This window comes from Coenobita brevimanus, chromosome 44, assembly GCF_032717465.1.
Source record: "Coenobita brevimanus isolate Jiangsu-jjx chromosome 44, ASM3271746v2, whole genome shotgun sequence".
NCBI lineage: Eukaryota > Metazoa > Arthropoda > Malacostraca > Decapoda > Coenobitidae > Coenobita > Coenobita brevimanus.
In genome coordinates, this window is record NC_136997.1 from 19,605,410 (window position 1) to 19,627,003 (window position 21,594).

A 21,594-nucleotide genomic window follows, 5' to 3' on the forward strand; every position below is an offset into this window, starting at 1 on the left:
GATGATCATGCTTCAGCCCTCACCACCAGCACCCTAACTGTGACCTCATACCCCCTTCCCCGGCCTCAGCTCTCTTCTGTCATACCACGAGACCAGTATAATTATGCGCCTGGCTTTCACCTACATGTGCACACTTGCTGTCCATGGTGTCTGGCGTCAGAGTGCTTCCACCCACCACCTCATCCCTTGACACCCTAAAGTTGTTCACCTTATGTCTCCTGCATCTCCTAACATCTACGTCGAAGGAATCATCCCGACCTCATCCAGACCCTAAAAACTGAGGGGCTTTTGGGCGTCAAATTTGTTCACCATGATGCCCTAATTACAGTAGAAGAAAAAAGTAGCTGGAATACATAGTCAAACGCCTGGCAACTGACTGTTATATTACAGTCCTACATAAAATACCTGGTTTCAAGCAAGCATGTTGCATAAACAACTCGTTGGGCTGACCCATTAACCGTGCCATTCTTGTATGGGAGGGAGAGGACTCCCCACCTCCCAGATACCGCTATGAGCAAAAATCTTATGCAGTTTGTGCGTGCTTAACGTCAGTGGTATCTAGGAGAAGATACCACTATCCTTAAGTGCAAAAGCGATATATATATATATATATATATATATATATATATATATATATATATATATATTGAAATACACACCCCTATGGATACACCCACCCTAGGACAGAACCACGGACCCTGCCCCACCCCAGAAGACCACGGAGGGGCAGGTAGAGAGCGCACCAGGCCTGAGTGAGATGGGCCCAGGTAAACCACTGCCCTATGCCCCTCTTCCCCTCAACACGGCCAAAGACAAATAAACAGTATCGGCACACTACACCACAGCCGGGCCAGCACTCGCCAGGATCGGGGTGGGACTCGTCCACAGACAGTCCCAAGCAGCACTGCGGTATCGGCCACTGTCCATAACGGGGAAGGATCAGCCACTGTACGACCTTCAGCCACAGTCACTCCCGGAACCAGCCCCACCGTGGCAGCCACTGTATGCCCTGGGTTAGGCGTGATGGCCACTGTACACACGTTGGCTGGCAAGCCAGGTAAAGGCAGAACTGCGACGTCGGCCACTGTCCACGTCAGGGAAGGGTCGGCCACTGTACACCCTTCTTCTGCCTCCTCCTCCTCCTCAGGGAGCAGCACCGCAGTATCGGCCAATGTCCATACCAGGGAAGGGTCAGCCACTGTACGCCCTTCTGTTGTTGCCCTCAGAGCCTGTGGAACTGCGAAGTCGGCCACTGTCCACATCGGGGAAAGGTCGGCCACTGTACGCCCTTCGTTCACAGTCTCTGGGGCTACCCCTTTGGAGGAAGTCCCTGGCTCGGCCCGCCTGTCATACAGAGGCCGAGAGGTACGCCCCTTTCACTCTCCTCACAGGTGCAGTCCCCAGGAGGAGCTGCCATTCAAGGAGTGGTGGCAGGGCCCAATCTCAGGAGGGGATCCACGCCCTACAGGTTGCCCCAGGATGACGCCAGGCACTGGTGGACGCCACCCGGAAGGGACACTACAGGCAGTTCCTGATGACGGTCCGATCCAGTGGTGACCGCAGCTCCCAGCCACCCAGGGACGTCCCCAGAACCCCGAGATGGGACCTCCGGAACCCATCCTGCCGACGACCCTCTGCCAGGAGCAAATGACTGCAGACACATATGTTGGCCTTGTTTGGCCCCAGTCCTGAAGGATACCTGCCGGGTCAAGACCCCATTAACCCGCCCCATCCTGACCACTTTTCCTTCACTGACTCCCCCCAATCCCGCCCATTTTGGAAAATTTTTATTTTGGCTCAAACTTCCGCTTTTGGTGAGAAACATCGAAAAATCATAGGGAAATTGCTCACCTGAGATTTAAAATACTCAAGACAGGTAGCAGTACCTCCTCACCTTACTGTGTTTTCTATCAGGCTGGCTTCAAAGAAAACGAGTTCTCTGGGAATGTAACCATTCCACACCACTCATAAACGGTATTTATTTATTTATTTGGTACGAATTTATATGAGAGAATATTGGTTTTCACACAGTAATATAGGCAATATAAGCATTTTTTCACTCATGAAACACATCAACATACCTGACCTTTTTTGGCGACATTACCTGATCATCATTTCAGACTGTTTCTTCCTCTAATGCTATGTAAAGTTTGTCTTTCACATTGTCATCGACTGGCAAATTTCTCTGGCCCTGAATTTCGTACCGTGGCATGACATGGCTTTACTGGCCAGATCACTGGTAACAGGTGAATTGCTGAGACAATGGCATGCTGGGGGGAGGGGAGGTCATGCTGGGTAAGGCATTGTCCCTGCCTGGCATCTTAGAGGAAAGTGTCCCATGTATATGCACCAAAAGTCACTTGCGAAAATTGAAAATTGTGCAAATTAGGGACCTTGCAAATGATTCGCGTTTATGAATGTCAAAGGGATGAGCAGTGACAAAACATGTGGACGTTAATTCACGTCGATGGGACGCCGCGGGTTAAGGCCTCCTTGTGCACTAGACCGCAGCCACATCCAGGCTACCTCACCTCCTGCAGTAGTCCCGTGTCCCCTGCGAGAGGGCACGCCCGATGACTAGCCTCCTACGCCCACTCGCAACTTATGATTAGCCCAGGTTCAGCAGCCCAAGAAGCCCAGTAGTGTAATACCAGTGTCACCATATAGAACAAGTACTGAAAGTGTCTGTGTTATATGTCTTATTCATATCTGTGTTACACTAGATTGTTAGTGTCCATACTCACCATAGTGACACCTCTTGTATACAGTGAGAATTATCCAAGTCTGAAACTAAAGAGTGGTACACTAGGACTGTAAGGTAAGGACTATATAGATTATGCCTATAACTCCTACATACTATTAGTGAGTATTGTTAACTGACGGTGATTACACTTGTATATGTTGTGTGCAGAAATTATTTTGTACCAAAGCCTGACATTATCCACATAACTTGTGTTGTATATAATTGTTGTATATTGTACGGAAATCAAATTAAGGCAATATATGTGTAAGGGTGGTCTAACAGGTTTTTATGCCCTGTTCCTCTGGTTGTGTGTTCTAGTTCAGGTCTCAAAAGAGGACCCTGCTCAGCAGCTAGTGTTCGTAGCACAAGAAGTCGACCTAAAAACACCTAGCATAATATATATATATATATATATATATATATATATATATATATATATATATATATACCATGGGCGTATTACAAAAATGAAAATCGCCCCCCATTTAGTGCATCCAAGGGAAGAAGGGATGCTTCCAGAAGTTCTTACACAAAAGAAAATTATATCATGCACAGTTGCATGCAGAATATAAGAGAGAAGGGGAGGAACGATTGGGCAAATATGAATTGGAGCAGATGGGGGACGTGGAAGGTGTGTGCAGGATATTCATAGAAGAAGTATGTGCAGCATGTGATGTGGTGTGTGAAATGAAGAGAAGACGGAGGGGTGTGCAAGGAGCAGCGTGGTGGAATGAAGAGGTGAGACAGACTGTGGCACAAGAGAAGAAAGCATACAATGAATGGATGAGAAATAGGGGCGTGGAAGAAGTTGAGAGGCGGAAGAGAGAGTTATATGTAGAAAGAAAGAGAGAAGTGAAAAGATTAGTAAGAGAGAGTAAGAAGAGAGTGGATGAGGAATTTGAAAAGAATTTGAGCGTAAAGTGGAAGGACTGCAGGGAAATATTCTGGAAAGAGGTGAAGAGAGTAAGACAGGGTGGAGGTGAAGTTAGCAGGGGAGTGAAAGATAAAAATGGTAGATTACTAGTGGAGAAGGGAGAAAAAGTGAGCAGATGGAGAGAACACTTTAAGGAATTGTTGAGCATAGAGGATGGAAGTGATGCGAGTATAAGTGGCTGGGGAATGGCTGGGAGAAGGAGGGAGGTGAGAAGACAGGAAGAAATCAGTAGGATAGAAGTTGTGGAAGAAATGAAGAAAGTTAAATTGGGGAAAGCCCCAGGAACTGATGGAGTGTGTGGTGTAATGTTGAAGCATGGGGGAGAGATAGTAGCAGAATGGATGTGGAAGATGTGCAGATTGGCCTGGGAGGAATGTAGTGTTCCGGAGGATTAGAAGTCATGTATAATTATTCCCTTGTAGAAAGGAAAAGGGGAAAAAGAAGTGTGTGGTAATCATAGGGGCATATGTCTTGTTAGCATAATAGGAAAAATGTATGGTAGGATACTTATTGACAGAGTTAGGGAAATAACAGAGGAATTAGTTGGAGAAGAACAGGGAGGCTTCAGGAAGGGAAGAGGTTGTGTAGATCAGGTATTCATTCTTAGATCTTTAGTGAAAAAGTTTCTAGAGAAGGGAAAGAAGTTGTATGAGGCTTTCATGGATTTGGAGAAAGCTTATGACAGGGAGGATAGACAAGGATTGTGGAAAGTATTAAGAACATATGGAGTAGATGGGAAGTTGTTGAATGCTGTGAAGAGTATGTATGATGGTGCTAAGGCTGCAGTGCGTGTGGATGGTGAACTGAGTGAATTTTTCTCTTTGAAGATTGGGTTGAAACAGGGATGTGTCATGTCTCCATGGTTGTTCAATCTGTACATGGATGGGATAATAAAAGAGGTACAAGGTAGGGTAGTGGATGTTGGAGTGGCCCTGGTGAGAGAGGGTAGTGTTTGGAAACTCCCTGTACTTTTCTTTGCAGATAATATTGTGTTGTTGAGTGAAGACGAGGGGGAGCTGCAAGGCTTGGTGGATGAGTTTGGAAGAGTGTGTAACAAACGGAATATAAAGGTGAATGTAGGGAAGAGTAAAGTGATGGTCTTTGAGAGAGGTGAAGTCAGTGAATGTACAACGAGGTTGGAGGGTGAGTAATTGGAAAATGCGAATACATTTAAGTACTTGGGTAGTGTGATGAGTAAGGATGGAGGTTTGGAAGGTGAAATGCTTGAAAGGGTACAGCAGGGAAGAAAGGTTGCTGGTTCCTTGAAAGCAGAGATAAGAAACAGGGAAGTGAGCATGGAAGTGAAAAAGTTACTACATGGCAGTATTGTGATACCAACTCTAACGTATGGAAGTGAAGCTTGGACGTTGTTGGAAGGGCACAAGTCAAGAGTGAGAACAGTGGAAATGAGTTATTTAAGAGAAGCCTGTGGAGTCACATGGAGAGACAGACTGACAAATGAGGATATAAAGGAGCGTTGTGGTGTGGATGTGGATGTGATAGGAAGTGTTAGGAGGAATACACTGAGGTGGTTTGTCCATGTAGAGAGGATGGAGGGTGAAAGACTGACGAAGAGAGTGAATGTGAGTGAGGTGGAGGGGGGGGAGAGGGAGGGGGAGGCCGAGGATGAGATGGAGGGATGGGGTGGAGAGATATATGAGAGAGGGGTGTGTGAGTTGGGAGCATGGCAGTGAAATGGCGGGGGACAGGGCGACGTGGAGACGATTTGTTTGTGGCCACCCCGAACGGGATTGAGGCGTCTGGCAATAAATAGGTAGATAGACAGTTGCGAGGCAAGGTGGGTGGGAAGAGCAGAAGAGTTGGCCGCAGCCTCCTTTCCTCCCGATGTGATTAGTGTTATGCTTAGTGTTGATGGGTCTGCCAGGGTTGTCAGGCTTGTTTTGGAAACGCCTGCTTTCCACCATATTCCTGACTTACATGGAAAGCAGAACTCCAGGGATCAAGGCTAGCAAGAAAAGTTGTACCCTTTGTTTGGCTGTGAATGCTACAGGTGACTGTAAAGTTAAGCATTTGTTGAACCACAATTTTCCCCATTCTAAGTTTGTGTGTGTGTGTGTGTGTGTGTGTGTGTGTTAAGGATGAATAACTTAACATTCAGTGAGAGCATAAGTGGAAAGGATAGGCAACAGCTCCAGTTTAGATGGATTAATTCAAATGAATGCTTAGGAATACTGGAAACCATGTAGGTTACCATTCAATATCATTTTGGTCATGGGTAACTACCTGCTATCGTCCTTACATTGTTGGCATTGGCCCACTGGGATTTTTTTTTTTTTTCTGAAAAAAAGTCTAGATCCAGCCCTTGGATCAAGAATACAGGTTTGTTACCTAAGGTCCATTAGTGAACAAATGCACAAAGCCATGACCAGGAGGGAGGAGCTGGAGGGCTTGGTGTCAGGATTCTAAAATATCATAATACAATACATAATAGCTAGTGGTGTACATATGGAATTTAGAGGTTAATTGAAAGTCATGGCTAGGGGCTGAAGGAAATGGTGTTCGCACATTCTCTCTCAGGAATGTCAGACAGCACCTCGTGATGCCTGATAGGAAAATCCCCAGGATCGAGAGAGTTCCACTCAACCATGCATTACAATCTCTCCTCTATGGGAGAGAAGGAGTTAGCAGGCAGGAGCTGGGTGAGAGAGTGAGAAGGGGGTCTGGAGAGAAGCACGGTGGGGAAAAGGGCAGGTTTGCGAAGTTAGCAAGCATAAAACACTCATCCCATTACAATCTGCGAGACTATATTACTCTTGAGCTAATTCCTTTGAAGAAATAAATTACAATCAAACCCCAGTACTCATCTTTATCTTTCTCCTGTCATCGACGACAAGTATAACTACGATTACCTCCTACAAATCAACTCACTGTTAACTACAGCTCGGCTACGAATAGGATATAATTAGCTACAAGTATGGTATATTATTTTGGCGTCAGCGAACGTATGCACCACGTCAATGAGTCTACGAGTCTACAGTTGAATCTACATTATTAAGACAGAAAAAAAATACTACAAGTTCGAGTCACACGACGCCTCACAACTTTACACTGGCAGTGGTTTGACAATATATTGTTACAACCAGTCTTCCAATTTCTACACCAATTTACAATCAGCGAACAAACGAACTACAAGTATCTGCAATTGCTACGGAACAAGTAGGCGAGAGCAGGGAGAGCGCTGACTCACAAACCACTACCCCATCAACCCCCGCCTGATCCCACCCTTCTCTCCAACCTCCCTCCACCTTCATCACCACCACTACTACCAGAGGAGACGCTGATGCAGGGGAGACGGGGCAGACGACGCAACCAGAGCCCTCACTCACCACTCACATCACTCATCGTTACTCACCATTAATCACCGTTACTCATCTACTAACAACAGTCACCAGAGTGAGAAGTCGACTTTTTGCTGTGCTAGCGTTTGCTGAGAGCACCACAACATATCAGTTAACCTGTATCTGACAACACCGCTCACCACCACTCACACCGTTCCCACCACGGTAAATCAGTGAGTTAAATAGTTACTTCATTTATGCAATACACAGTGATAGACATCAGTTTTACAGAGACTACGATACCAATCTCTGCTATTTTCTATACAGTATAGTAGAAAACTTAGCAATAAGAGCAAACATTTATTGGGTATGAGAACTATGAGGACAGAGAATATAATTTTACTCCCACACATGAAAGGGATAGATTACAATAATGACTTCATAGAGGAATTATTATCAGAATTGTCACCTATCAACTGTAGAAAATCAAATGGAGTTGGAACTATCAAACTCTATACAGAAATAATCAGTCGGACGAGGGTACACATGCACTCACACCATCCCTCCCAACCCACCTATCCCCTTTGCCTAGAGACCAAAGTGACAGTAAAACAGCAACACTATTTCCCGCACATCTCACCAGTGATGTAGTTATTCCGTCTAACTCATATATGAAAGTCACCATAAAGAGTAAAGAGAAGAATAGTACTGTTCTTGTCTTAGAAGAATTATGTAGAGTGAAGGACTCTCGGTAGAAAACACATTATGTCAGGTGAATAACGATGGGGAAACTCATGTGGTCCTAATTAATCAGATGAATAGGGAAATGCAGATAAAATAGGGGACTTGTCTATGCAACTTAGAGGCATGCCCTGCCCTTATAAGGGAAATAATTATAGCTGGAACTTCAAGTAAGATAAAGTCTACGGACAGAGAATGCATAAAGGAGAATTTGATTCACTCAGGAAAATTTGATGAAGAAAACGATCTACTAGATTTATTACAGAAACATCGACAAACTGTGGCATTACCTGGAGAAAAATTAGGGTGTACTAACCTGATTAAACACAAGATTAACGTGTACCTGGACACAAAACCAATATAATACAACCTATAGAGTAGAACACTCACAACGTACCCTTGCAAATCAGTATGTTGATGAAATGCTAAAACTGGGTAATATTGAGCCATTAGTCTCCCCGTAGAATGCCCCATTATTTTTCATACCCAAATGAAACGGAGAAATGTGTGTGGTAGTAGATTACTGTAAATTAATCCAACGCACAATACCAGACAGGTTTCCTATGCCATTGTTAAGTGACGTCTTGCAAAATATTGGACCAGAAAATGTATTTTCCACAATCGATTTGCATAATGGTTACTATCAAATATCCCTTGATCAAGAGTCACGCATATACTCTGCTTTCTCCACAAATACAGGGCATTACCAATATAAACGAATGCCAATGGGGCTAAGAACAGTGCGAGGCACATTTCAGATATTAATGAATTATGTATTGTCTGGAATGCTACTAGGACAACATCATAATTGTAACACACACAATAGATGAACATCTACAGAAATTAGACCAGCTCCTACATAAGCTAACTGATGCTGGTTTGAAAGTTAAGCAGTCTAAATGCAAATTTTGCTTTAACCCCCCCCCCATCCCGACGTTTTCTGGGCAGTGGTACGCCCCAGTCCCGACATTTTTGGATTTTTTTTTTTTTTTTTGGCTCAAACATCCGCTTTTGGTGAGAAACATCGCAAATTCATAGAGAAATCGCTCACCTGAGGTTTAAAATACTCAATCTAGGTACGAGTACCTCCTTACCTGACTGGGTTTTCTAACAGGCTGGCACCAAAGAAAACGAGTTCTATGGGAGGGTAACTATTTTATCCACTCATAAACAGTATTTATTTATTTACTTGGTACGAATTTATATGTAGTACAAGAGTATATTAGTTTTCAAACAGTAATATAGGCATTATAAGCATTGTTTCACTCACTAACTCATCACCATTCATGACCTTTTTTTCCCACATTACCTGATCATCATTTCTGACTGTTTCTTCCTCTAATGCTATGTAAACTTTGTCTTCCACATTGTCATCAATTGGGGAATCACTATGGCCCTGAATGTCTTTATTGGCCAGGTCACTGGTAACAGGTGAATTGCCGAGACAATGGCCTGCAGGGGGGGGGGAGAGGTTATGCGGTGTCCCTGCTTGGCATCTTGTAGAGGAATAGAGGAAGGTGTCCCGTGCATACGTGCCAAAAATCACTCACGAAATCACTCGCGAAAATTGAAAATTGTGCAAATTAGGGACCTTGCAATGTTGCCACGTTAATTCACGTCTCCAGGATATGAGTGCACATCATGTGAGGACGTGAATTCACGTCTCCGGGACGCGACAGGTTAAGGAAACAAAATTCTTAGGCCACAGCCTAGATGCAGAAGGGATCCACACGTCTGAAGACAAAATACAAGCAGTAAGGGATTTCAATGAACCCACAAATGACGATGAAGTGAGAAAATTTTTGTGTCTGGCGGGCTATTACAGACCTTTCATTAATCAACTCTGTCATGTAGCACAACCCTTATTCCTTCTACTGAAATAAGATGCTGTATTCCAGTGGGGAGAGGAACAAAAACTAGCATTTAATGAATAAAAGATAAACTTACAGGTGCACCTTGCTTGCCCTATCCTACTTTCACTAAACCATTTATAATTTACACAAAAGCAACTCTAAAAGGATTAGGGGCCGTATTGATGCAAGAAGATAAGCATGAAAATAATCAGCCAATTGCATTTGATAGCAGACAAATAAAAGATGCAGAGAAAAATTATTGCGCTACAGACCAAGAAGCACTTGCAGTGGTCTTTGCATTACAAAAGTGTCGAGTTTTGGTATATGGATACGAAATTAACCTATTCACCGACCATAAACCGCTCGTGGGCTTGTTCCAAGAAAAACTCCACTCTGGGCGGAGAGCAAGTTGGAAACATACAGTTGAAAACAATAATGTACAAATTCACTACATACAAGGCAAAATTAATTTAGTCACTGATGTACTATCTAGGAACCCGACGACAATTCATGTCACAATGTTAGGTCGCAAGGGAAACATCCCAAACCATGGTGAAATCTCGAAATCACAGAGACTTGATCCAACATCATCTAAAATTACATACAAATTGGAAAGTTGCAAGGACATACAATTACCCAAGCTATGTATACCACTCCAACAATTCACAATAGTCAATAATGCCATCTCCATAAATCAAGATCTATCTACAATCAGTGAATGGGGACAAAACAACCTTGTCTCTTTTAATGCTAGTAAAACTAAATATATACAGTTTACTAATAGACAGATATTGCCAGACTCGTACATTACCTTCAGTGCTACTAATATTCCCATCTCCAAAAGTATTGAAATTCTTGGTGTCTCACTTAACAGTGCCCTCAGCTGGACCTCTCATGTCAGATCACTTGCTACTCGTAAAACCGCCTCAAAGAAACTTGGATTATTGTACAGAGTCCGTAACTTCTTCGCCGATGAGCAGTTAGCTATAATTTATAAGAGTCATGTGCGCTCTCAGCTTGAATATTGCTCACCCTTGTGGAATGGTTGTGGAGAGGTTGCATTAAGACAACTAGACAAAATTCAGAATAAAGCTGTTAGAATCATTAACAACCCTGCCATTACATATAAACTACCTCCCTTGCAAGTAAGAAGGAATGTTGCCTCCCTTGCATTATTTTACAGATATTTTTTTGGCAAGTGCTCAGACGAAATTGCGTCCATGGTGCCACCTCTCCATACCTTCCCTCGTGCTACACAGGCATCTGGTAGCGCTCATGACTGGAATGTCACTCAACCATATTGCAGAACTTCTGCCTATCAGAATTCTTTCATTCCCCGAACTGTATCTCTCTGGAACTCGCTTCCCCAGAGTTGTTTTCCTCTAAATTTCAACCTACAACTGTTCAAGTCTAACTGTTACAGATATTTTATGAACAGAGGACACCAGTAATCTGGTGTATGGATTTTTTTTTTTTCTCCATTTGTTTTTCCTTCCTCCGTTCTGTTATTAAAAAAAAAAAAATATATAGGATCAACCCAGGACAACCAAACCATAGAAAAAATAATATACAGTTAGTGGTACCGAATGAAATGATACCTCGAGTATTAAGGGTGATACACGATAGTCCACGTGCAGGACATCCTGGCAAGGATAAGACAATTAGACAAGCCATGATTTTATACTACTGGCCATCGTTACGAAAAGATATATTTCAGTCATATAGACAGATGTGAGTCATGTGCGAGACACAAAGGCAGCACGTTACCACCTCCACCTATAGGGCAATATCCTGTACGTAATCGACCGTGGGACGCTGTCGCAATTAACTTACTTTTGTTACTCTTATCTTACAATAATAATCAATATCTATTTGTTGCTACAGATCATTTCTCAAGATATGTGATTTTAGCCCCAGTTGGAGTCATCACGAATTCTAGTTTATGGTTAAGCCCGACAGGTGTCCATAGTGTAGCTTCCTGACAGAAAACTGAAAATGTGGACAACTCGAAATAACATCATATATGTATATATTTCTCCATATTTCTGATGAACGTATTTTTCTCATTGATTTTTTGTACAACATGTAATATACATGCAGTATTGTACGATAACTGCAAGTGTTTCTTTGCCCTTGTGTTCGTTGTTGAGCGGCTTCGTCCTGGGGTATATTCGGTACATACTTCAATCATTTTTCTTTAAATCCAGGAGCAGCATTCAGTGAATTCATCCAAGTATTTCGTTGCAGTACATTCCATTACATGGTAGTCATTTCCTAATCATAGTAACATCGTATGTAGTATCTCACACTTATACTGAAATGTTTCCTGGCTTTAAATAAAAACAAAGCCAGCCCAGCTGACCAACCCCGGGTGTCGTCTGCATGGGGAGACATGCTGGAAGTTACCATACCGCTCAGTGCGCATGCGCTGAGTACCCTTTTAGCTGTTATGCTGAAAGTATCTGGATGTTGTCTCAAGTATTGTGCCATTTATCAACAACATTTTATGAAATACATGTGTCAGGAAGATGGTTGGATGTCTTACTGTCCTATAGATAATTATAGGTCGATATATATATATATATATATATATATATATATATATATATATATATATATATATAGATAGATAGATAGATAGATATAGATATAGACCGAAGATGAGGTGGAGGGATGGAGTTGAGAGGTATATGAGGGAGGGGGGGGGGTGAGTTGGGGGAAGGGTAGCCAAATGGTGGGTGACAGAGTGACTTGGAGGCCTTTTTTCTGTGGCCACCCTTTGAGGGATTAGGGTGTCGGGCTATAGATAGATAGATAGACGTTACAGGCAGATTGTGAAATCGGTCATTTCGTGAATTAAGGTTAGTTAATTTAGGTTAGGTTGATCTAAGATTGGTTAGGTTAGGTAAGGTTACTTTTGGTTTGGTTAGGTTAGGTTAATTTAGGCTAAAGAGAAGGGAACAGTAGCTTCCAGCATGTCACTCCAAGCAGACGACACCGCCTGCATGATTCACCCCGTGCAGTATGGAGTCAAATTCGTTTGAAAAATGGACTGTTGCACAGCTTAAGCAATACTTAAGACAAAGATCAGTGCCTCATTCGGGATATAGTAAAGGAAAACTAATACAGCTAGTGAGAAACTCTTGAACATCCTGATATACTGGATCAAGTTGAGCCAACTAATGACAAGAGTGTTCGTGAATCGAGACGGACTGCTTGTATTAATGGGAAATTATTGATATTACCAGATCCCCTTTATTAACAAAATGGGATGATAACCCATTTTCTATCCAATCAGTAAAATGTCTTCAGCATACTGCATGGAATACTGTTGCCTTCCATCTGACATTCCATTTACATTTCATCCGCGACTTAGCCCTAAAATGGTAATCGTGCGCCTGGCAGCGTGGCGGGCATCTGCATGAAGATGCCAGAGATTCCTCATTTTATATCTTGGCCAATATATATCAATATTCATAGAAAATTACATGCGTTTAAATTACCATTTACAATCTTACCATAGTTTCTGGGTATATATTAAGTCACTTTAGTAACCACTGGCTGTTCCGGAATGTGTGATAGGGACCTCAATTGGTATTTGTTAAATTTCCTTACAAATTTTGCAGTATTTGCGTAAGGATGACATTGTTTTACTAATATTAGATATTGCATCTTTATACGTTGAATAATGAAAAGTACTTTCAAGTATAGTTTGAGCTAAGGAACAAGAAAAATAAAAATCCATAACTGATTACTCTCCACTGTCTCTTGTCCCCATTTTCTGAGAACGACACTATGGACACCTGGCGGGCTAGACCATGAACTAGAATTCGTGATGACTCTAATTAAGGACATGACAGCAGAAACTGTGGCAAGGGCAGTCATAGATAACGTCATATGTAGATTCACTACCCCGAAGGTATAAGTGATAATGGGGGTGAATTTAATTCTGAAATCTCGCAAGAAATATGTAAACAATATTATGCAACAAGTGGTAAATGTCTTACCCTATCACCCAGCATCCAGTGGATTGATAGAGGGACAAAACAAAAAGTGTTAGATGTGCTATGACACATTAATGAAAATTATGCAAGTTGGGATGATTGGATTCCCAGAGTGGAAGCATCAATTAATGGAGGAATTAATAAGTCTATAGGAGACACACTAAATTTCATTATCTACTAGACAGACAAGAAATTACCTTACGAAATTCTAGAAGGTGAAAATTTGCCTACATACAATTAAGACGACTATCCTAAACTCCGTTTGCGTGAATTCCAGGATATACACAAAAGGGTGAAGAAACGATTATCGACGTCCAAGGAAGAAATAAGGCAAAAGAATCAACTATCAGCTTAGGAGACATTGTCTATGGTATCATTCACATTAGAGACAATAAACTATCACCGAAATTTGAAGGCCCATACAGAGTAATTAAGAAAACTGCAAACATGGTAGTAATTAGGTCACTGTCGAATGGCGAAGAAAAACAAATTCATGCTGATCATTTGAAAAGGGTCTCAAGGAGTTTAGCCAGCAATTATGCAACCTCGGACACAACCGAAACACCGAACATTATCGATGAAAATAAATTATAGGAAATCAATAAATACAAAATTAAATTAAGATCGCGTAACAAACATACAAAAATAGGTGCAGCTGTTGCTACAAATGCCGCAATACAAAATTTACATGAGCTAGGCATCGATTTAAACTCCTTCTATAAGTGAAACACCAAGCAAAGTTATTGTTCGCCAAGAGCCTGCTGTAATGTGCATCATCATTATCATCGAGCACAGCGTGACTGGATTAGCTAATAGATTTTTTTTTTTTTTTCCGGTAGGTAACGATGAGGGGACTTATACAATGGACTCTCATCTATATAGCAAGAGGATCAGCCCACTTAGACCCTCAACATAAATAAAAGCAAGGATGCCTCAGCCCCAATGTCCTTTACAGCAATCGTGAAAGATATCATGAGTAGGCCTACTGAAATTAGTTTGGACATCTTATATGAATTACCGGTATTATTGGAGAAAATTGCCAAGCCACTGAGGACACTGGAAGTTATGATAAGAAGTTGTGTTTCAGAAGCTCATAACACAAAGGAAGTGACTGAAATCGTGAAGTTAGCGAAATGGAAACGAACAAGCTAAAACAACCATGCTCATCATGATCCAGGATATCCCATCTCGTGGAACGGAGGCATTTATGGACACGAACAACATCAAACGTACACGTGAGAGGCGCGGTTTGTTCGACCTGGGTGGTGCATTTCTAGGGAACATTTTTGGCTACAGAGAAAGATCTTCAAAAAATAATAATAATAATAATAATATAGCTCAGGTATTAACATATCGACAAAAGCTAGTTGACAGTAAAAACACAGCAATGAGGACGATTGTGAAAAATCTCAGAAAGGCAGAAAGCATAACTCACCAGAGTGTGGACAAATAAATGGAACGGATGGAAATATGACACTTTTTCAACACTTCTCGGTAATCATGGAACATACTGACATAATAATACTCCAGTCAGACAACACTAGAGTTCGTTAACAAGCACTGATGAAATTGCAAATGCTGGTAATAGCAAGATCACCATTAACCTACTTCCAGTTCACGATCTACGTCAGATAATCAGTCAAGACATATATAAACATGGTTTGAAGCCTTTATCCCGGGGCAGAAATCTCATGCTTTATTATCCATACTTAGAAGCGACTTTAACACCAGTATCAGTAATAGTTCATGTGCCATTCATAACATATAATCTGTTCACAGTCTATAGAATGTACCTCTTTCCTTCTGAGAGTAATGACACCTTGGTCATCAACGTCAACACAGACACCGAACTCATCATAGTCTCCAAGAGACAGGACATTCACTTTCGCTAGTGAATCAACGATTGAGTGAAAGTGTTGTACATCGTTACATGCTGTTCACCTTTGTCCTGGCTATTGGAACAGTCCATTGTGAAACGGCAATCATAAGAAATCATGACATTCATCACCATTGCAACTTCACATTTGGTCCAGATAAACTCACCCATCATCAACGCACTGGGCATTTAGTTTTTCTACTTCACTCAACACATCAGTTTTCATGATTTGTCCAGGTATACTACCATCTCATACTTCAGCATCAGGATTATACGTAGCACCTGACTATTGTCCTGTACTAATACCATCTTTGTCCACCTTAGCTACAAACAAGCACTCTGTCATCATCAATCACACACACAGATATCTCCAACCACTACATGAGATGGATTAAAACATGAGCACAAGTATTAAGTTGACCACCTAAGTTTGACACTATATAATTAATCAATGAAACAATGACTCCCTCGGAAGAATTGAGTGTGTATATATATATATATATATATATATATATATATATATATATATATATATATATATATTGTTACGTGTGAGAGATGTCCTTTAACAACCCTACGCAGTAACACTTAATACCCAGGTTCAAGGTTAACAAAAAGTAAACTAACAAAAAGATTCAGTGCGTGTAATTATGACTAAATAAAATAAACAATGAAAGAACAACACACAAATTAACTCAAGATCGTCCCGATTATAACTGCATAATTTATCACCAACAACACTCCAAAATATAACAAAGATCACAAATGCAAATTATCCACAAAGTTAAAACCCTAACTTAGTTTCCAATACAAGGGTTAACAACAACTGGCACTCTCTGGTGGATGATTAAAAACCCAGCTCCTCACTCTGCCCCGTCCAAAATCACTCTCCCGATCAATCTGCCGGCTTGTGTGAAGCCACCACCGGTAGGACTTTACGTCACCCTGGTAAATGGTGCCTCGTCCAATCACACGCGAGATCCTTCAACCAATCTTCACGTTCCAGCGCTGACGGTTGTATGAAAGTAAGAAAGGAATCTCCGAGTGCCACAGGCTCTGAACTGACGTCCCACTCCGATTAACTGAAGCCTCAGGTGAGCGTAGGTGATGAATGAAGCAGAAGTTGAGGTAGCTGATGCTTCAGGTGAATTAGTATTGGCAATTCACGTCACACCTCCACCGCTAAAAGAGAATACGACAGTGGAGTATTCATTCACTTCTTAAGCTCGCGACAAACAGTCAGCAAGTACATTTTGGATGCCTTTGATATGTCTTATTTCAAAGCTATATTCTTGCAGTAGTAAGCTCCACCTAGTTAACCTCTGGTTTTTATATCTGAACTTACTTAGGAATTTAAGTGGGTAGTGGTCAGTAAAAATGGCAATGGGGCCCTGGACAGATTGCAAGTATACCTCAAAATGCTGCAGGGCTAAAATCAACGCCAATAACTCCTTCTCCACAACAGAATAGTTACATTGGGCATTATTAAACTTTTTACTAAAATAGCACACGGGGTGGTGAATACCATGATGGTCCTGCAGTAAAACTGCACCTGCCCCAATATTACTGGCGTCCACTGCCAAGGAAAAGGATTTCTCAAAATCAGGAGCCCTGAGCAGAGGGTAAGTGGACAAGATATCTTTAGTATGCCTGAAGGAAGTTGCACACTCACTAGACCAAGCAAATTTCTTACCCTTCTTTAAGAGGTCCGTTAAAGGAGCTGTTAAATGGGAAAAGTTACGGATAAACCTACGGTAGTAGCCGATCATGCCCAAGTACCTCTGGACATCTCGTTTACCTGTGGGAGTAGGGAAATCTAAAATAGCATTGACTTTAGCTGTAGGTGGTGCCACCTGTCCATGTCCAACCATATACCCCAAATACTGTACCCGAGATTTTATAAATTCACACTTTGAGAGATTGACAACAAGATTAGCTTCATTAAGTCTAGTAAATAACATGGCAATTTGTTGGAGATGGTCAGCCCAAGTATGACTAAATAAAATAACGTCATCAATGTACACAACACAATCAGGAATATCTCTGATGACAGAATTCATTAAGCGCTGAAAGGTGGCAGGAGCATTCTTTAACCCATAGGGCATTACCTCACAGCAGAAAGTTTGATCATTTGCTACAAAACATGATATTTCTTTAGCTCTTGGAGTGAGAGGCACCTGCCAATAGCCTTTCATCAAATCAAATTTGCTAATAAACTTTGCTGTACCAACCTGATCAATGCAGTCATCCACACGGGGTAATGGATATGTGTCAGTCTTCGTTACTAAATTAACTCTTCTATAATCAACACAGAACCTATATTCACCATTAGGTTTGGGGACAAGAGTGACAGGACTGCTCCATGGACTGATTCCACGAGAAATTAAGTTAAGGTCTAACATATAATCCAGTTCCACCTGCAAGATGCTACGCCGTTGGGGGGAAACACGATAAGCAGGCAGTTTAATTGGTGAAGCATCACCAGCATCAATATCATGGGTAATTAATGACGTAAGTCCTGGAGAATCCTGAAACACATTTGGGTTCTGTGAAAGAATTGTGATTAGCTGGGTAATTTGATCAGGTAAGAGGTGGGACAACTTAGTAGGTAATTCTCTCCAGGCTGTAGAATTCTCTCCAAAAATTCTAATACCACCAAGAGTGAATGGACAGAGTTTGTCATCACCCTCAGATGGAAGACTGACACATACAGGACTAGGAGCAGTCTGCTGCAGAGTACCAGTCCCACTGTAGGCATCTCTCACAGTAGAACACTCCAAGTCGCTCATTCCCTCTGGAGACACCACTGCAACTGTGGGAGGATCAGGAGGAGATGAGTTAGGGGCCCTGTAATATGGTTTTAACATGTTAATGTGACACAGCTGATGGGGCTTTTTACGATCAGGAGTGACAATGAGGTAATCAGTCTCACCTACTCTTTTGGCTACCATGTAAGGACCTCTATACTTAGCAGTAAATGGCTGGCCAGGCAAGGGAAGCAAAACTAGCACCTCATCCCCAGGGTGGAACTCCCGAGCACGTGCTCGTTTATCATACCAAGATTTCATGTTACCCTGAGCAACCTTCAGATTACTATTAGCAAACTCCCAAGTGGAGTGAAGACGCTCCTTGAACTCCATACAGTACTTGAGAAGATTGGTTTGACACTCCTTATCAACCCACTTCTCCTTCAGCAGTTGTAATGGTCCACGAACATGATGGCCAAACACTAACTCGTTGGGTGAGAATCCTAAGGATTCTGTTGGAACCTCTCTAGTTGCGAATAATACAAAGGGTACCCCTTTATCCCAGTCTCTTCCCGTCTCTTCACAATATTTCCTCAACATAGATTTCAGTGTTTGATGGTAGCGTTCAAGGGCCCCTTGACTCTCAGGATGATATGCACTGGAGGTTATATGCTTTACTCCAAACCCCTTAAGGGATTGTTCAAAAAGATTTGAAGTAAAATTACTACCCCGATCACTTTGGACTTCTCTTGGAAACCCCATCCTGGTAAAGAATTTTAAAAGTTCTTGTGTAATCACCTTGGAAGATGGATTCCTGATAGGGATTGCTTCAGGGTACCTAGATGCCATATCCAGAATCGTGAGAAGGTAACTGTGTCCATGAGAAGTCTTTGGTAGAGGGCCAACAATGTCTATCACAACCCTAGTGAAAGGGACCTCAAACACCGGTAAGGGCACTAAAGGGGCCACAGGCACCTTTTGGTTGGGTTTGCCGGAGATCTGACAAACATGACATGTACGACAAAATTGTGATACATCTGCACACATTCCCGGCCAGTAGAAATGAGAGCGTATGCGATCTAAGGTCTTTCGGACACCAAGGTGCCCTGCTAAAGGTAAATTATGTGCAGTTTCTAAAATTAACTTACGGCAAAGTTTGGGTACAACCACCTGATGGACATCCCACACACCATGGTCAACAGGCAGATGTGAGGGACGCCATCGTCGCCACAATATCCCATTTTTGAGATAGAAGCATTCACCTAATTCATTCTCAAGGCTATCTGCACTCACAGCCTTAGCAGCCAAGTTTTTACAGTCAGCGTCCTCCTGCTGCAATGTTACTAAACCACTAGGACAACCTGGAGGTAAATCAGGTGGCGTAACTTCATCCACTGCGCGGTACATAAATGTATCGGAAAGATTAATATCGTTGCTACTTTCAGCACCACACACCACATCCTCACTTTCAGTCACAGTTCTACTAGAGGAAACAGGATCTTTGTGCTCAAAAGGGGTTGCCACACTTGCCATTGATCTAGTGACAGCACATACTGGAAAGGCCTCAGGAATCTCTCTCTCGAGCTCGCAGGTCAGTTGCTCATACACAGGGACCACAGACAGGATAGGATCCACTTTAACCCTATCCCCAGCCAAATCGTTCCCTAACAAGAGATCAATCCCAGGCATAGGTAGCTCCTCTACCAGGCCAACACTAGCTCTGCCCTTAAAGAGACCACAATCTAGTTCAATCTCCGCCAAAGGTACAGAGAAAGGCCCACCAGCACCCCTCAACACAATGTGGTGGATAGCTTGACATTTATCTGGGTTAGGATTAAGCAATAGGGACCGAGATGCTCCAGTATCTCGCAACACTTTCACCTCGTACATTCTACCAGCGATCTTAATAGTGCCCTCAGAAATAAAAGGCTTGTAGGTGTCCAAGGACTTAAACATAACACTGTTCACCGATTTGGCCTCAGAGCGCTGAGCTACACAAGCAACCACATCGCTATCCTGGCCTGATCCTTGGCTAGACTCCTCAGCTCTATTGTCAGCTACCACAGCAATTGCTTTCATTCTTCTTTCATCCCTTTCCTTAGCCCAACATTTCTCTGCCGAATGTCCCACTCTACCACAATATGTGCAATTTCTTTTGTTAGAACTACTCTTACCTCGACCCTGGAGAGTGATTCTGGCATGGGGTGGAGTCTGGGTACCGAAAGGTTTAAGAGGATTACCATCAGTAGAGTCAGGTTTATCATAGGGTATTTTACTACGAAGTTTTAAGTTAAGAACATAATCATCCGCCAGAGTAGCTGCCTCAGAGAGTTCACTGACCCCTTTGTCTCTCAAATGATTTGCTACATGAGGTTCTATTTTCCACAAAAAGTTTTCCATTAACATTAATTCTTTAAGAGAATCAAAGTCATTAACAGCCTTACTTTTCAACCAATACTGGAAAGTAGTAGTCATGTCACTAAGAAACTCCACATGAGTCTGATCAGCCCGTTTGTGTGTTTTGCGAAATTTCTGTCTATAAGCTTCAGGCCGTAACTGGTATGCGGTTAACACTGCTGACTTTAAGCGATCATAATCCCGCCTCACAGCAGGCTCCACAGACACGTAGGTAGTGCGAGCACGACCAACCAGAGCAGTTTGAAGCAAAACAGGCCACTGCACTTTCGGCCAACCCATGCCATTAGCAACCTCCTCAAATAAGAGGAAGAAATCATCCACTTTGTCTTCTGTGAATCGTGGAATTAGATTACTAGTGGTGATGGACATGGAAGATGCAGCAGTGGTAACAGGTTGGTTAAGTTGAGCCATTCGATATTCATGGTCAAGCTCAAGACGCCGTTGCTCGAGTTCACGATCTAGGTGACGTTGCTCTAGTTGGATTTTGAGCCTTTCTTGATCAAGGTCCTTGTCAGAAAGAATAGGATTCACCTCAGTGAAGTCTCGACCAGTAGCCCCCTCGCAGAGTCCTTCATTTCCTTGACGTCCATCTTGTTCCATTTGCTCCACTTCTCTCACGTTACCACCGCTGCATGTGTTTCCTATCCCCACGACTTCCTTTTTCACCATGTTAACTAGAGCGGTTTTACTCATTGTCGAGAGTGCAGGCAAATTTAAGTAGGATGCAATCACAAGCAGTTCATGAGCAGTTAAATTATCAAAATCAGATTCAGTTGGGTCACTGTCGATAAAACTTTTCGCATCTTCATTATTTATAATATGCATAGTTACCAAATTAAGCAGCTACATACACGAGACGATCCTGGTCACGGCACCACTCTGTTACGTGTGAGAGATGTCCTTTAACAACCCTACACAGTAACACTTAATACCCAGGTTCAAGGTTAACAAAAAGTAAACTAACAAAAAGATTCAGTGC

General features: G+C 42.3%; 1 protein-coding gene across 1 annotated transcript; it reads right to left on the reverse strand.

Moving 5' to 3' along the window:
- Positions 1–1,518: 1,518 nt before the first annotated feature.
- On the reverse strand, positions 1,519–21,284 carry LOC145397999 (uncharacterized). The gene is made up of 4 exons (XM_080270967.1): positions 18,156–21,284; positions 17,682–17,978; positions 17,204–17,333; positions 1,519–1,634 (listed from the first exon to the last, which is right to left on the reverse strand). The coding sequence occupies exons 1-4, from the start codon at positions 21,282–21,284 to the stop codon at positions 1,519–1,521; spliced, it is 3,672 nt and encodes a 1,223-aa protein (XP_080127093.1).
- Between the last annotated feature and the right edge of the window lie 310 nt (positions 21,285–21,594).

Excerpts from the sequence above, each read along its gene's own strand:
- LOC145397999 (XM_080270967.1), bottom strand. The coding sequence starts at position 21,284 with ATGGTGAAAAAGGAAGTCGTGGGGATAGGAAACACATGCAGCGGTGGT. Across the intron at positions 17,979-18,155 it reads CTGCTCCTAGTCCTGTATGT|GATTCTCCAGGACTTACGTC; the intron begins GTCAGTCTTCCA and ends AATGTGTTTCAG. Across the intron at positions 1,635-17,203 it reads GGGCATGATCGGCTACTACC|AGGGTCGTCGGCAGGATGGG; the intron begins GTAGGTTTATCC and ends TGCTCCTGGCAG.